Source organism: Saimiri boliviensis, chromosome 1, assembly GCF_048565385.1.
Source record: "Saimiri boliviensis isolate mSaiBol1 chromosome 1, mSaiBol1.pri, whole genome shotgun sequence".
Classification (NCBI taxonomy): domain Eukaryota; kingdom Metazoa; phylum Chordata; class Mammalia; order Primates; family Cebidae; genus Saimiri; species Saimiri boliviensis.
In genome coordinates, this window is record NC_133449.1 from 88872620 (window position 1) to 88889066 (window position 16447).

General features: G+C 41.7%; 1 protein-coding gene across 3 annotated transcripts in view; it reads left to right on the top strand.

The window, feature by feature from the left end:
* FSHR (follicle stimulating hormone receptor) overlaps positions 1–15521 on the top strand; it is a 192654-nt gene extending 177133 nt beyond the window's left edge. For 2 of the 3 annotated variants that reach the window (XM_074400272.1, XM_074400273.1), the window contains 2 exons: positions 8708–8893; positions 13629–15012. In XM_074400272.1, coding sequence (XP_074256373.1) covers positions 8708–8893; positions 13629–14871 — 1429 coding nt within the window. In that variant the 3' untranslated portion in view covers positions 14872–15012. Of the gene's footprint in view, positions 1–8707; positions 8894–13628 lie in introns of all 3 variants that reach the window. The other variant, XM_003922751.3, reaches the window with a different exon arrangement.
* Positions 15522–16447: the final 926 nt, after the last annotated feature.

Genomic DNA, 16447 nt, shown 5'->3' on the forward strand with positions numbered 1-16447 from the left:
AGTGATTCTCCTGCCCCAGCCTCCCAAAGCACTGGGATCACTGGCATGAGTCATGACACTCAGCCCCTGCGTTTAGGATTTTTGATTCAGCAGGTCAGGGTCGAGGCCTAAGAACTTGTATCTCTAATATCTTCCTGGCAAAACTGATGCTGCTGGTCCAGAGAGCACTCTGAGAATCACTGCCCTAGGACCCATGTTGGGAACTGGGAAGTCTTGCTTAGTCTCCAGAATATCTCCTCCACAAGCCAACTGCGGTGAATCTTCCTCCCTCACTGGCTTAGTCCTTTTTCCCCAGTGGATATATGCAAGGAATTCTAAGAAAATTAAGGGCCAAACATTCAAACTGATGATAGCACCTTTCCTGAAGGCAAAATTTCTAGTTGAGTGAAGAATAGGGAGCCTCTGAACACCTGAGGGTGCACGGTTGCACTGTTCCATTGCAAAGAGAGATAGATGCAGGAAAGCCAGGGGCACACTAACAAGCTTCATCGAGTTTCAGAGGAGGAGCTCAGCATCCCCACTTCCCCCTTATGAGTCTTGACCTTGAACATCAGCAGCCATCTGAGTTTTTATCTGATATTCTGAACTCACTCAAGGTTGAGGTTTGTTGGTTTTTTTTTTTTGTTTTTTTTTTTTTTTTTTTTTAAGCAATCGAGCAATTGCTGTTTCTTTGGGAAACAGTTTCCTGTGGAGAAAATTTAATGCATTGCCTTTGCAGGCTGGAGCCAGTACAATCATATTCTGATGGTTTATCAAATTGATTTGGCTATAGCTCAGATTCATTTGATAGTTCATATTCAAACACTGAGTTATTTGTATAAGAATGATTCTCTTCCATTACCAGTGTACCCACAGTCCTATAGATAGTAAATTGCCTTTTTATCCAGCCTGGGATCATGAAAAAGAGGTCTTCTAGCCATCTGTCAGTGTAGTATACACCAGAAATGTGCTCTCACTTATGGAAATGATTGACCTGTAATAACATCTTTGCTGGGAAAAATAGAAATTGTTCAAATCAAATTTGTGGCACTGGCTATAACACACTTTATTAAATGGGGCACAGAGTGCTTTTTAACTCCTGCCTCTCCTGTCTCAGCCTCTTATTATCTACCTACCCATGCAGTCTCTCTTGCTATTCTGTATCTCAAAATAAAGAATTCTAACAGTGTTGAAACAATTTAAAATTACTAAATCTCTTCTGTGCAAGTTATAATCCCATGGAGTCTCCACTTGTACTTTCCAGGTTTTAATTCACAAAATCACTCACTGTCTGAATATAGCATGTGTTGAAATTTTAAACAAAATGATATTTTTAAAAGACCAAAATCATTAGAACAGACCAGCTTGAAAGGTAAAGTTTAAAAACACCAGCCCACAACTACCCCTTCCCCCTTGTCCAGACCACCAGTTCCAGGCACAAGGGCAGGAACAAAGTAAACATTCTCAGCTACTCATTAAGAGCATCAGGTCTTACATTACATACATTTAGTGGATGTTGATTCAACACCTACTGTGTGTCTGGCAAGATGTAAGAAATAGATGTAAAAACAATAGTATCTACTGTTAGGCATCTGGACAAGGGATGAATGTCACTTCCCAGGACAATAACCACTGCAGAAATTTCCACAAATGGCTATAGTAATATAGAGCAAATGCCTAATAAATTCTTGTCATCATGTGACACAATGGCTTTTAACGCATGAAGTGATAGTGTGGGAGGAGAGAGCCTCTATCATCCTAGGCCTGAATTTCATCAATAGCTACCTGGTCCCCTTCTTACCCTCAATCCTTTCTTTTTCCAATTAGTTTACCAAGTATTTATTGAACACCCACTATATGCTGGTATCAAGGTTATCAAGACTACTCTTACAACAATCCAGTTTTGAATAAACCATTCTTCTGCTCATGTGAATCCTAAACTCTTCCACCTGACTTTCAAGGCTCAGAGATCTAATCCCATCCCATGGTTCCCTTTATTCCTCAAAGTGTGATTGCCCAAAATAACTATTCTAAATTCCCCTCACGGTGCTATAACTTGTATTCTGGGCCTCTCTTCAAGCCTCTCTTTAGCAAATAGTCATTGTATTGGTCAAGGTTCTTCAAAGACAGAAACAATAGAGAGAGAGGAGAGGGGATTTCTTATGGACATTGGGTCACATGACTGTGGAGGTTGAGGAGTCCAGGAGAGGCTCTCTGCAAGCTGCAGAACCAGGGAAGCTATAGCCTGGCTTGGTCTAAGTTTGAAAGCTTCAGAAACAGGGAGGCCACTGGTATAACTCTCAGTCCAAGAAAGAGGCCCAAGAACCAAGAAACTGATGGTATAACTCTCAGTTTGAGATCAAAGTCCTGAGAATCCAAGGGGGTGAGGGAGGGAAACTGGTACAAATTCCTGAGTCCAAAATCCTGAGAACCTGGAGTTCTGATGTCTAAGGAAGGAGGGGGTTCCAGCCTCTGGGTGAGGGCACATCTTCCTTACTCAGTCCATGGATTCACATGCCAATTTCTTCTGGCAATACCCTCAGGAACCCAGATATAGTGCTTTACCAGCTATCTGAGTATCCTTTAATGCCCTCAAGTTGACACCTAAAATTAACTATCAGGGTCGCAATAATATACTCCCATAAAGATGTGAATAACTGATGTCTTTGTTATTCTCCCCACCTATATTTGCATCATGAAAATGGAGAGTGTTTTCATAAAGGAATTAAAATCAATCGTAAGATTTTTAGGCCATGTGGAAGAACTGTAGCCAGCAAATAGACCCATGTGTGCGTGAGTGTATGTGCATGTTTTAGGAGAACAGAGAGCAAAAAAGGGAATCTACTGTAGTTAAGTCTCAAGTCACATTGAACAAGTCACTACTTATCTTGTCTTTGTCCCTGCTAATATAAATTACTATGGAATTTTCTTAATCCACAGAGATACTAGAGATATGTTGTATTCTGTCAGTCCAAAATTTGGAAGTCTTGCCAGGTTCCATGCTTGATCACTTCAGATAGTAAGCTTTAAGTAAACACCTCCTCAAAGACTTTTATTTCCTTGTCATCCAGGAACTGCTTTTGCTTAAAAATTTGCTTTATTGAACTTTAAGTAACTTTGACTCTTTTCTACCAAGAGCTCCCTCCTTCAACATCCACCAGTGAAAGATCTCAATCCCAGGACATGACAAGATGCCTCTTCTCACAGCAGCAAACCCACCTTGTGCAAAGGCAGCAGCACATATGTCTTGTAGCTGTGATAAGAAGGAATCCAAAACAACAAGCTAGCTCCAGAACACTGAGCAAATGGCAAGGCAATGAAGTTTACCAAGGAGGCTTCCCAATCTAACACCTAAACATTGGATCACATTCAAGTCAATCCACCCAGTGTATCATTCTGCTTACTCCACAAGACACGTCTGCCTCCCTGCTGACATTGCACAAGGTCGCTCCCTTTCTTGGTAACTTCGATATTCTCAGTCCCATATAATCACCCACTGCAGAAGAACCATTTTCTTGAGCTCACTTTAAATCTAGATTTCTGGATTTCTGAGTCTGCCTTTCATTCATCTCCCCTTAGAATTAGCTCTTTTATAAAATTTTCTCCGGCCTCTCATTTTTATTACAATGCTGAAGCATCTTTGCTTATCAGATAACTACTTACTGAATAGATTTCATGAGCCCAAATCTATGCCAGAAATGGAACAGAACACAAAAGTGTCTTAATAATGTCTGCTCTAGGGCAGTTGAAATCTGACTGAGGAGGCAAACATACATGAAAAGACAACTGTAGGAAACAATAGAAGACGCAACACAAGGTGCAAGACTCTGCAATTTCTGGAAGTCGGAGGACACCACAGTCGGCTGGGGTGATCTATTTCCTTTCCTAATCCTTCTCCAATGTCACTCCCCAGTATATCTTCAAACAAAGCAATTAAGTTTCTGGATACTTACTACATGAAAGGCACTTCTGAGAATGCTAGAGACTTCTACCTTCAAGAAGAGATAAAACACAAATAGCTAGTACATAAAGCAAAAGATAGTAAAGTGGTAAGAGAGGCAAAAAGTATACAGGCTATAATGCTATTGCACTCTTACTGGCTTTCAAGGAAAAAATACGTCTTCAACTGTTAAACATTACGAAGACCTCAACAGAGTCTGTTTTGGTTCTCTATTGCCTCATTAAAATTTCATGGTTTAAAACAATCATTCCATTTTGCTTACAATTTTGTGTGTCAGACATTTGGATGGCTGTCCCTGATCCATGCATCGTCAGCATGGGTGGCTGACTGTCTGCGAGTCCACTTCCAAATTGTCCCCATCACTTATGTGCCTGGCACACACATCTGTGCTTATTGGGGTGTGTGTGTGGAGGGGTGCCTTCTCTAACTCTGTCCGTATGGCATCTCATTGCCCAGGACCTCTCTGCATGGTTTAGGCTTTTACTAATGTGGCAGCTTCAGGGTATGCAGAGATCTTTCATGGCAGCCAAAGACTCTGTAAGGCCAATGTAGAAGATATCAGTGCTCTTAAAGGCTAAGTCTATAATGAATAGCAACACTTCTATCATACTCTTTTATCCAAAGACATCACAGTTCAGCCCAGATTCAAGGGGAGAATAAATAAACTCTCTGGTGGATTAAAGATGACTGCAAATTCTTTGACACTCTTCCCTTGATGGCAAAGAGTGTCAAAGAATTCGCAGTCATCTTTAATCCACCACTGAGTTTATGAGATAATACAATGATATTTCATGAAATGTAACAACTTGTTTTTCATTAGGATCTTCAATTAATCCAATTTTACATCATAAACTCAAGGAGGAGGCATAGTTAAGAAAAATCATGTTTTGTATTCCTCATTTGGAAAAATATAAAAAATGTTCAGGAAAGGAAATGATAGCCTTGATCTAAATTTTTCCTAAGAGACTTTTAAAATCTTTTAATCTCATTTCTTGGATGGAGTCTTGAATTGTTAGAGACAAAACAGGGAGTTGGGTCTCAGCCTTTGCTCTTTCCACATTTGAAAAAAAAAAAAAAAAAAGAGGAAGCCAAATGGCAGATGAGATAAGACCTTGGTCACAGAAAGCAGGGCAAGTGTCACTAACAGAACTGGCTAGAAGAGAGATTGCCAAAAGAGAGAAACCAGACAGATCTCCTGTAGCAAAGAAAAAAGTTGACAATCTCTAAAACAATGTTAAGTACAAATGAAAAGAAGGCAGGGACAGCAGCAGAGAGCAAAGAATCTTCACAGAGACAGGGTTCCTGGGCCAGACTCTGATCTCCAGGGCCCCCAAATCTGAAGAATCATAATACAAGGGAGGGAGCTAGATAAGATGCCCTGGAACACCAGGACGTTTGCCCTTTGGTGACAGCAATGAGTGTTATGAGAAGTAATTTGATTTCAGATATATGTGGTACAAAAAGTCAAAGTTTTCTGAGAGTTTTGATATGGGTTATGAGAGAATAAGAGGAGTCACGGATGGCATCAAAGCTTTTACACGAACAACTGGAAAGGTGGAGCACGTTTTCAGAAAAGACAGGGAAGGCCATTTTTATTATCCAAGGCCTGACCTGCCTATTAGACATACAAGCAGAGATTATAAGGAGGCAATTGAATATGAGTCTGGATTTCAAGAGAAAGAGGCAACCTAGAAATACGTATTTTAGAGTCATCAGCACATAAATGGTGTTTATGTCATAAGACTGGAAAAGCTCACCTACAGAGTAAGTGAAGATGGAGGAATAAAAGCATGGGTGCTGAGTTCATGGGTGCCCCTAAAGTCGGAGGTCAGGGAGGAACCAGCAGATAAGAAGGAACGTCCACTAAACTAGGAAACAAGTATTACTGGATATGAAGAAAGTTACCAGGAAGCTATAAAATTTCTGAATTTGTATGAGCCTTAAAACGTTATCAAAAATATATAAGGCAAAAATTAAGAAAACTAGAAGTATACAAATACAAAATCATAGTTGGAGATTATAATGCAATTTTCTCCATAGTGACAGAACATTGTGTGTGTGTGTGTGTGTGTGTGTGTGTGTGTGTGTGTGTGCATCTATATATATCATAAAGGTAACTTAGTTCTGAAAATGTAAGTCTGCCTGAATAACAAACAGGGGATCAGCAGTCCAGAGATTGGCAATGGTAATCACTACTAACCCCAGGACTTGAGGAACGAATGAGGAAATCATCTTACTGATGTCCAGGAACTAGGGCAACTGGTAGAAGCTGGATCCTCTGAGAATCTGTTCAGTGAGAGCTGGAGTCACAGAAAAGACTCAGTTGCTGCCTGAGTCAGAGGAGGGATGAGATATGCCCTTTTACCTACCCTCCAATCTCCCACAAGTACCATTTGCTAAATCCAATTGAAAGCTGATTGACAGGGTATACCTGGGAAACAGAACTGCAGGGATTATCCCTCCTGCAACACAGAGTGGAGCACAGAGAAGGGCATGAAATGGACGTGAAAGAAGTCAGGCAAATGGCCGGCACTCTATCCAGTGACTTGTCCTTCATCCTTAGAGCAATGAGGAGTCATTGAAGGGTTTGAAGCAGGAAGTCCCGATCTGATAGGCACTTTTTACAGATTGCCATTGATGGTCATCAGGACAGTTGTGAGACCATTGCATTTGTCTAGGCAGAGATTATGGTGACTTAGACCAAAGTAACAGGAGAGGAGGGAAGTAGACCAATTCAAAACACATGTAAAAGTTAGGCTTGAGAGAACGAGAGACTGATGTCCTATGAGGGAGTCAAGGACGGCACCCAGGTTTCCATTATGAACAACAGGGGAAACTGGAAGAGTCATTTGCTGAGACAGAAAAAAACAAGGAGGAAACATATTTACAAGAAACATGTTAAGTTCAGTTTTGATGCCTACAAGTTATCAGAATGGTGGGATTCAAAGAACTGATTATCTGGACTTGGAGTTCAGGAGTAGGATCTAACTGGGAATACACATTTTGGAAGCCATCAGCACATGCCTGGTACCTGAAACTAAGAGAATGAGTGAGATCACCTGAAAAGATTAGGTATAGTCAGAAGAGGTCTGGGTTTAGAGAAATACCAATATTTAAAGAACAGATAAAAGAGAAGTAAAACAAAAATTATCAAAAATAAGTCAAAGGAGAGGTCAGAGGAAAATGTATCAAAGAGAATATGATGCCAATAAAGAGAGTATCTCAGAAAGGAGGAGGATTCTACCTGTGAAATGTAATTGCAAAATCAGGGAGATCAGAAATAAGACATGGACTTAGTATTATTTCTCCCGAGGTTTGGGAGAAACGCAGTTGGATTGTGAGATGAGGAAATAGTGACATCAAGTACGAACAACTAGTATAAGTTTGCTTGGGAAATGGAACTGACAAATAGAGCAATAGTTAGGGATGGGCTTCACTGGACAGTAGGAAGCCATTATAAGTTTTTGAGCAAGATAATTACACAATGAAAAGAAGACTTTGAAAATGTAATTTTTACCAGATTGTGAGAGCATATGGGGTAGCAAATATATATTCACACCCCCAAGATTCATTACTCTGAGTGCCTACTGCTTTGATTTACAGGGAATGCCAACATTAAAAGAATCTTCTTCCTCAAGTATATCCAAGGGCCCCCAGGGATGCTGAAATGAACTCATCCTGGTCATCACTTGCTTCCATCCCCATCAGAAGCACCCACTCATGGCCAAGCTGTTGGCCCCAACAGGTCCAAGCTGGTGCCATTTAAATCTCATTCTCACCAGCTGGTCTTGGTTTTGAGGGTTGCAAGCTACCAGCGGTGCTGCCAGAAAGCACCCACATCACTGGTGTTGCTGCCAGAAGAGATGGAACTTGCAGCCCATCAGGGGAAGGGACCTGGTTAAGCTGGCCATTTGTGCTGAGGTCTAATGGACAGGCAGACCTTCCTATAAAACAAGAACAACTGTGTCTTTCTCACACTCTGTGCAACGTTTACTAAGAATAGTTGCCAGACGTTAAGTGCTGTCTGTTGGTTAGGAAGTTCTTTATGGACTTTAACTCATCTCATTTTCACAACAATCATCTGAGGTAGATATGATTTTTATATTCCCATTTTACAGCTTGGAAAACTGAACCATGAAGAAGTGACATACTTGACCAAGGTTATAAATCTAATAGGGAGAGGGGCAAGGTACATATGCAGGCAGGTCTGCTGTAGGTGTCAAGTTCATAACCACCGCTCTGTACTGCCACTCGGACTTTGTGCTAAGACTGCCCCTATTGCCTGCCAGACTCTTCTTCCCCTTGTGTGTTCCCTTCTTGCCCCTTTTTCTGAAATTTGGCCACAGATTCTACTCCAGCTCATCAGAAATATTTTTATAGCTGGTTTTATGGTACAGGCAAATGGTCTCAATCTCTTAGTCCCATGCAAATTAGCAGGTACAAATAGACTGTAGAAGGGAAGGTGGCTAATTCTACTCACCAGCAACACTTATGCCCCAAATTAGCCGGTATGTAAGTTTATCCAGGAATCAGAGTGGCCTGTTATCTAACTCCTCCCACCAGGAACAGAAGGACCAGGACTCCTACAGAACCAAATGTCCTATTAGCCAAATATTGATCTGGCCAAGGTGTGATGGAGGAATCAGAGTCTCTCTCCTCCATCCACATAAGAATATCACTAGAGTGTCTGCTATTTTGCCTGCTAACCAAGAACAAAAAGTTTTAAGTCCATAGTAATCCTGTTATATTTACCTTTTCTCTTTATAGAGATATTTCAAGAACAAGGATCCATTCCCTGCCCAGCTATGGCTTAGAAAATCTTAAGAAGCTGAGGGCCAGGTTGACTTACAACTTAAAAAGACTTCCTAGTCTGGAAGAGCTTGTCGCCCTCATGGAAGCCAGCCTCACCTATCCTAGCCATTGCTGTGCCTTTGCAAACTGGAGACGACAAATGTGAGTCCATCCTTTGGGCCCTGTTTGGGCATTTCCCTAGCGTAGAACTTACTCCACAATTTCTACCTATGTGTGACATGAAGAGAATCTACCAGCAGAGAGAGTTCCCTGTCTCAAGTTCTTTGGCACATTCTGGGTCAAAAATTCAGTTTTGTGGAGAGTGAGAAATGGTTGAATTCTTTCATTTCTTTGAAAATGGGCTCACAGGAGACAGCTACCCATGGGACAGAACATATACCAATACTAAATGTGAAAACGTTAAAAATCCTAAGCATAGTGCCTGACTCAGAGTTCGTGCATAATATCTGTTCCTTCTTTGTACCATTATGGATTTAATCCTTCAAGTCCCAAATTCTGCACCTGATAAATGCCCCAGCCTACTTTCATCCATGTCATCCTTGCCAGGGAGATACATAAATCCCATGCCAGAGACTGATGTACATATCTGCAGCACATCCCAATCACACTATGCCTCTCAAATCCACCTTAGGATCTTACGACCTCACAGGGAGGACAAAGTTTAAGATATCTCATTATTTTGGCTTTCAAAGAAAGCCAGGTTCAAAGAAGCCCAGACTTACAGAGGACAGTCTAAATAGAGACAAGTACTAGTGGCTAACTGGTTAAAAAAAAAAAAGGTGAGGTAATCATAGACAGGATCTGGAGACAGTGAAGAGAAAGTCGCCTTGCAGATTGCACACACATTCCAGACATTAAAACGATCCATTGGAGGTAAGAACTTACTGAGTATCAGAGTTCTCAAAGTTCTCACTCTCCTCTGAGCTCACCTACACAAGCCACACCATGTAGTTGCACTCATCAAACGATGTCTTTTCATTACTCTTATACAATAGCCTAGAACTAATACAGCTTTCCTATGATATTATTTCACTGTTTAACAATCTCCTCAACTATTCAACATTTAACATGCATTGACTGGTCTGTGTGGACATATCTCTTGCTCAAAAGCAAAACAAAAAAGGCAACAAAACAGTACACACGCTAAAATGTTTTCAAAGTAGCTGGCCGTCTCTGCTCAGACCCTTCTGGAGGATTTGTAGAAAAATAGCTGGTTTTCAGAATTCTCATGCATCACTGGGTTATTATCCAGAATGGGCACTCTTCATAGATTAGCTCAAGAGCCAGGAAATATTCTTCCCAATAACCAGAATTCTTACGGTCCTGGGCTGAAACATAAGCTTGCCTCTTTTATATTGTAGACAATAATTATTCTATCTAGAGTGAGAAAAACACCAATTTTCCACCAAGTCCCTGGAACTGAATACTCTGAAGGAGAAATAAAGAACATTAAGAGTGGTCAGGCAAGGTGGCTCACACCTATAATCCTAGCACTTTGGGAGGCCAAGGCAGAGTCATTCCTTGAGCCCAGGAATCTGAGACCGGCCTGGCCAACGTGGTGGGACCTCTTTTCTATAACAAATGAACAAAACTAGCCAGGTGGGGTGGCGCATGCCTGTGGTCTCAGCTACTTGGGAGGCTGAAATGGGAGGATTGCTCCAGCCTGGAGGTCAAGACTGCAGTAAGCCATATCGTGCCACTGTACTTGAGCCTGGGCAGCAGAATAAGACCCTGTCTTTTTTTTAAAAAAAAAAAAAAAAAAAAGGAAGGAATTGTTAAGGTCACTGTGAGTGCAGCTTGCCGAGTGCCATCTGGCCCAGTTCCAACACACCCCAATTTGTTATCTCATAGTGTTGCTCAGATTCCTCTAGACATGGCCTCAAGGCTCTCCCCACCAGAATCTCCACGTCTGCCTTATATTGTCCCAGGACATGAGGTCTCCTCTGATCCCCTCAGACCACTCGGCGCTCATCCCTCTAGGCTGCTGCTGTAACTTACCATCCAGACCTATCAGGGAACTGCAAGGGAGGGGAACATGGCTCTTTCACAACACGCCAAAATGGAGTAACAAATTGCAAAGGGTACTTTTTATTTTCTATTTTTAGCCATGAATATTTGACTTTATCAAATTCATACACACAAACAGCACAAAATAATTACACTATTCAGAAGGTAATTTCAGAAGTATTTTTTCAATAGTGTCATTTCATTGTATATCATAGTGGGTGTGGTTTGGTAGTGGAATTCGAATTTTAACTTGTATGATGAAATTATTCTTCTGATCCTCATTTGGAAATAATGCGCAGAGTGTAAACATGAGGCCCCTGTGACTAAATCATTGGCCAGTGGTCCTCCTGGACTCTTCCCAAAAGTCCCTATCAACTACACTCTTCATTTGTCATTGAACCAGATATTTCCTTGTCACAATTCTGTATTCAGTTTGCATTACTTTGCTCTTATTATTTTTTATTGTTAAATACAGTAAAAGTTGTGTTTCTTCACAACTCAGTGTTGTGAAGGCCATTTCTTCACAAAGAAGAGTTACATTGATGTGCTGTGGCGTATGATTCCAAGTACCCACATAGGGCCTAGACCTTGCCAAGAATTCCGTAAGTAACCACCGTCATGAAGAGGAACTTCTAGAAGCATCCACATTTTCACAATACAAAAAGGTTCATACTGCTGACATTTGCTGAGTACTCACTGACAAGCACTGTAACACTCTGTGTCTTTGTCTCGTTTAATTTCCACGAGATAATACTATTATTCCTTTCTCACAGAGACAGAAACTGGGGCTCAGAGATATAAATAACTTGACCTACACTGAGCAAACAGGTCCAAATCTGGTCTGCTGCCTCCAAAGCTCAGGCTGTGGGACACTGCTGTGCCTCCCCCAAGCATCTGTTCATTAACTGACCAGAGTCCAAGAGTGCCACTTTTCAAACTGACCCTGAAGTGAATTCCCAACTCCTTATGATAGTTAAGATTTTCCAAGGTACTACCGAGGCAAGACGTGATGTCCCTCAGTTTAACTTTTGTTTCTGTTCTTGTCTCAGAGACATAAGTTATTTACCTTTCTCCTTACTTCACGTCAGTGGGTCACCTCTGTTTCAGAAAAGGGAAGCACAATATTTAAAATACATGGACAGCAGTATCAACAATAAATATCTTCACAGACGCTGACCATAAGCCCCAGGATGTAAAGGCTATTTCTGGAGAGTTAAGTCAGATCTAAGGACAATGAACCCAACTGCAGTCAAGAAGTACCAGGTTACTTACGTTCTCTTCCTAGAATCAGGATGCAGCTAACTCACTGACAGGGTTTAAGAGTCCAGAGTCAGCCTAAGGACCACAGGATAACCCTCTTACCCCCTCTATGCCATGATGGAGCCTGCCTCACCTTTGTTGGAAGACTGCTGACTAAACCAAAACATTTTCCGGGCTCTATTTCCATTCGTTTGCAATTCTGTATATGTTAATCATTTAGTCTTAAAAAAAAAAAAATCCCTTGGGCCAAGGGAAACTGACTTCCTGGCAATTCAATTCACTCTTCCAGGGGTGAGAGGAGAGCATTGCTCCTAACAGCCCCTTCTCATCCAGGTGGATGGGGAAAGGTTCATGTATAATAGGTTGGAATACCTGGCAGGACTCATCCTTTAGCATCAGATGGAGTCTTTACCTCCTCCACTCTCCCGGCAACCTCTTTCCTTCTTCTGAGGGTTTTAGTACTCACTTCCCTACTTATATCTGAGATTATATCAAGGTTTAAGGAAAACAGTCACTTAATATTGCTGTGAACTTGCCCCTTGGGGAAGGAGGGAAATATAGGTATGTGTATGTGTGATTTTTTTTTTCATCCAAAAAGGTCACAGTATAAAATATTCCCATTCCATAAGCCTTTACTTAGAAACAGCAGTATTACCTTCCACGTCCCTACATGCAAACTATTGAGAGACACTACTCTTGAGTAGAATATTTATGGGTATACTCATGGATTGAGTATTTATCACCTGGATTTCATTCAAATCCCTCTGTACATACCTCTATCCTGTTGACAAGGCCCCTTGTACATTTGAGTTTAAAGGGAAAACCAAGACAGTAAAGTGAGCCCAAGGAAAGCTAGGCTCCCCAGAGGATGAGTTACATTCTTAGAATAAATTATGTCCTTTTGCAATTTGTACTTGCTCTTTGGGGAACTCACTAGAAAACTAATAGGAGAGCGCCAGGCTTATGTTGCAGACAAACACATGCCTGGGGCCTATTGTGGCCCCCAGAAAGTGAGATAATAAAGAATAGGAAAGACCCTAATAACATTTCAGGCAAATTAGCTGGCCTCCAAAGAACCTGAGTACCAAAGAGCCAGGGAGTAGGGGCTGGCTGGGAACTAGCTACAGATTCTGATCCCCTAATTTATGTAGATACGAGAAGCAAGTAAGTTCTCATTTGAGTGAGAGAACAGTCTGGATCTTCCAGTGATTTGAGTGTAGAGGAATAGGAGTTTGTGCTACCCAGGCATATTAAGAGACAGCTGGATAGAGATGGGAGAAGGAAAAGGGCAGCATTGATACCAGGTCTATAAATTATTTTCACTTAACAGCGAGGCTTAGTCTCAGGCGCCTTCCTCCCCACATTCAGGTTGTGGCAAGATGGTTTCCCCAGTGGGCCATCCAACTCTAGTAATATATATACAAGCTGTTATATTCACTTACAGTAAGCAGCATTAACCCTTGAGCTTAGCCTGAAGGGCAGATATGATGTGAGAAGAAAAAAAAAATCTCAGGAAGAAAGCCATAATTTCTACCTTGCACAAAGACAGTGATGTATTTGCTGTTCTGGATCTGAGATGTTGATTCTATTTCTTTTTGTATTTTTCTAGCTCTGAGCTTCATCCAATTTGCAACAAATCAATTTTAAGGCAAGAAGTTGATGATATGACTCAGGCTAAGGGTCAGAGAGTCTCCCCGGCAGAATACGATGAGTCCAGTTACAGCAGAGAATTTGACATAATGTACAGTGAGTTTGATTATGGTTTATGCAATGAAGTGGTTCATGTGACCTGCTCCCCTGAGCCAGATGCATTCAACCCATGTGAAGATATTATGGGGTACAACATCCTCAGAATCCTGATATGGTTTATCAGCATCCTGGCCATCACTGGGAACATCGTAGTGCTGGTGATCCTAACTACCAGCCAATATAAACTCACAGTCTCCCGGTTCCTTATGTGCAACCTGGCCTTTGCTGATCTCTGCATTGGAATCTACCTGCTGCTTATTGCCTCAGTTGATATCCATACCAAGAGCCAATATCACAACTATGCCATTGACTGGCAAACTGGAGGAGGCTGTGATGCTGCTGGCTTTTTCACTGTCTTTGCCAGTGAGCTGTCAGTGTACACTCTGACAGCCATCACCTTGGAAAGATGGTATACCATCACCCATGCCATGCAGCTGGACTGCAAGGTACAGCTCCGTCATGCTGCCAGTGTCATGGTGGTGGGCTGGATCTTTGCTTTTGCAGCTGCCCTCTTTCCCATCTTTGGCATCAGCAGCTACATGAAGGTAAGCATCTGCCTGCCCATGGATATCGACAGCCCTTTGTCACAGCTGTATGTCATGTCCCTTCTTGTGCTCAATGTCCTGGCCTTTGTGGTCATCTGTGGCTGCTACACCCACATCTACCTCACAGTGCGGAACCCCAACATCGTGTCCTCCTCTAGTGACACCAGGATCGCCAAGCGCATGGCCATGCTGATCTTCACCGACTTTGTCTGCATGGCACCCATTTCTTTCTTTGCCATTTCTGCCTCCCTCAAGGTGCCCCTCATTACTGTGTCCAAGGCAAAGATCCTCCTGGTCCTGTTTTACCCCATCAACTCCTGTGCCAACCCCTTCCTCTATGCCATCTTTACCAAAAACTTCCGCAGAGATTTCTTCATTCTGCTGAGCAAGTTTGGCTGCTACAAAATGCAAGCCCAAATTTATAAGACAGAAACCTCATCCATTGCCCACAACTCCCATCCAAGGAATGGCCACTGCTCTTCAGCTCCCAGAGTCACCAATGGTTCCAGTCACATACTTGTCCCTCTAAGTCATTTGACCCAAAAGCAAAAAATGTAAAAATGTATCTGAGTGATGAATGATACTTCAGTCTTGCCTTTGAAGAGTATGCCACAGATAGCTGACAGTGCTTTTACATATTTCATCTAATTTAATCTTCCTGGTATACCTTTAGAGTAAATTGGTCAAGAACTATTCATTCCACATGATACACTGGGAAGCTGAAATATTAGTAACAACAATAATCATTAAAAAATACAACACTACATCATATGTTTTATCCTTATGTATGTTGTTTTTGAACATTATGTTCAAAGTGCTTTTGTTCATTTTATCTCAACTAATCTCTGTTAAATAAACAAGACAGGGAATATCCTTAGAGTTTTACAAATGAGGAAACCAAGACTCAAAGAGTTAAAAGACTTGTTCAAAATTGTTTGGTTTGTAAGAGGCAGAGCCAGGATCAGGTATTCCAACTCCCAGAGAATTTCCAAGAGAAGCACCATGGTATTCATTCATTTATTCGTTCACTCAACAAATATTTATTGAACACCCATGTGAAGCCTTTGTAAGGTGTCAACGTGGATAGGTTTGAAATACCTTTCCCAGAATTCCCTTCCTCATGTGTTTCCAGCTAGGGTGGGCCACAGTGAAGACCTAGGAAAAGAGGAGAGCAGAGGGAAATGGCAGCCATTTAGTAGCTTGGCACACTTTGTTGTTGATGCTGATTCAGCTCACTGCTATGGAGCAGCAGCTGGGTCTGCAATTGCTCCACCTTTCCCTGCATCCTCCTTCAAGTTCACAGACTGGTCCTGGGCCAGGTGTATTTGTTAAGCTCCATGATAAAGGATCCAACTTCTGCAGGACACTGTTATCACCAAGATCAGAGGCAACAAGAATGTAAGCAGGGCTCTGTGTGTGCTTGTGGAGTTCTACCTGTGCTGCTGCTTCCAGCATGCTGTGATCTTGCCTTTATGATCGCCCCAGTCTGAGGACATCAAGCTCTAGCATCAGCTCTGGAGACATCCTTACAAAGACAGCTTAACCAGTTCCCCACAAATATGTAAGCCTGTAAAAAATATTTACCACCTATGTATATTTACATGCATGTAAATATATGACTGATTCTGATTCTCTACTTGAACCCTAACACCTATTATATGACATGCATATGGACTGTAAAGCTAAGAACACAGTAGTTTGGAATCAAACAGCACTGAGCTGTTATTAGGACCCCACAATAAGCCAGGACCTGACCTCACTAGGCTCAGCTGCGATTTCTGTAAACTAGAGCTTAGTTATATATCTAACTTTTGAGCTTACTGTAAGAAGTGGGTAAGAAAATGGTTGTGAAGTACCTAGTTCTGTAACTGGCTTGGTAAAGATTAGTTTACTTCTCTCGTCCCAGACCTGTGCCTGAACTAGTGCCCTCTCCTGATCTTCAGTCTAGAACTCATTCCATTATAGCATATTGTTCTCGATAAATAACCATACTACCCACATGTATTTTATAAATGACCCCATCAGGATAATTTGGGTCATAAATATCTACTATAAATTCCACCAAGCTCTGTGCCTTGGCTAGCACACAAAGCTCTGAGTCTCCTCTGAGTCTCCTCTTTCAATGTCAGAAGCC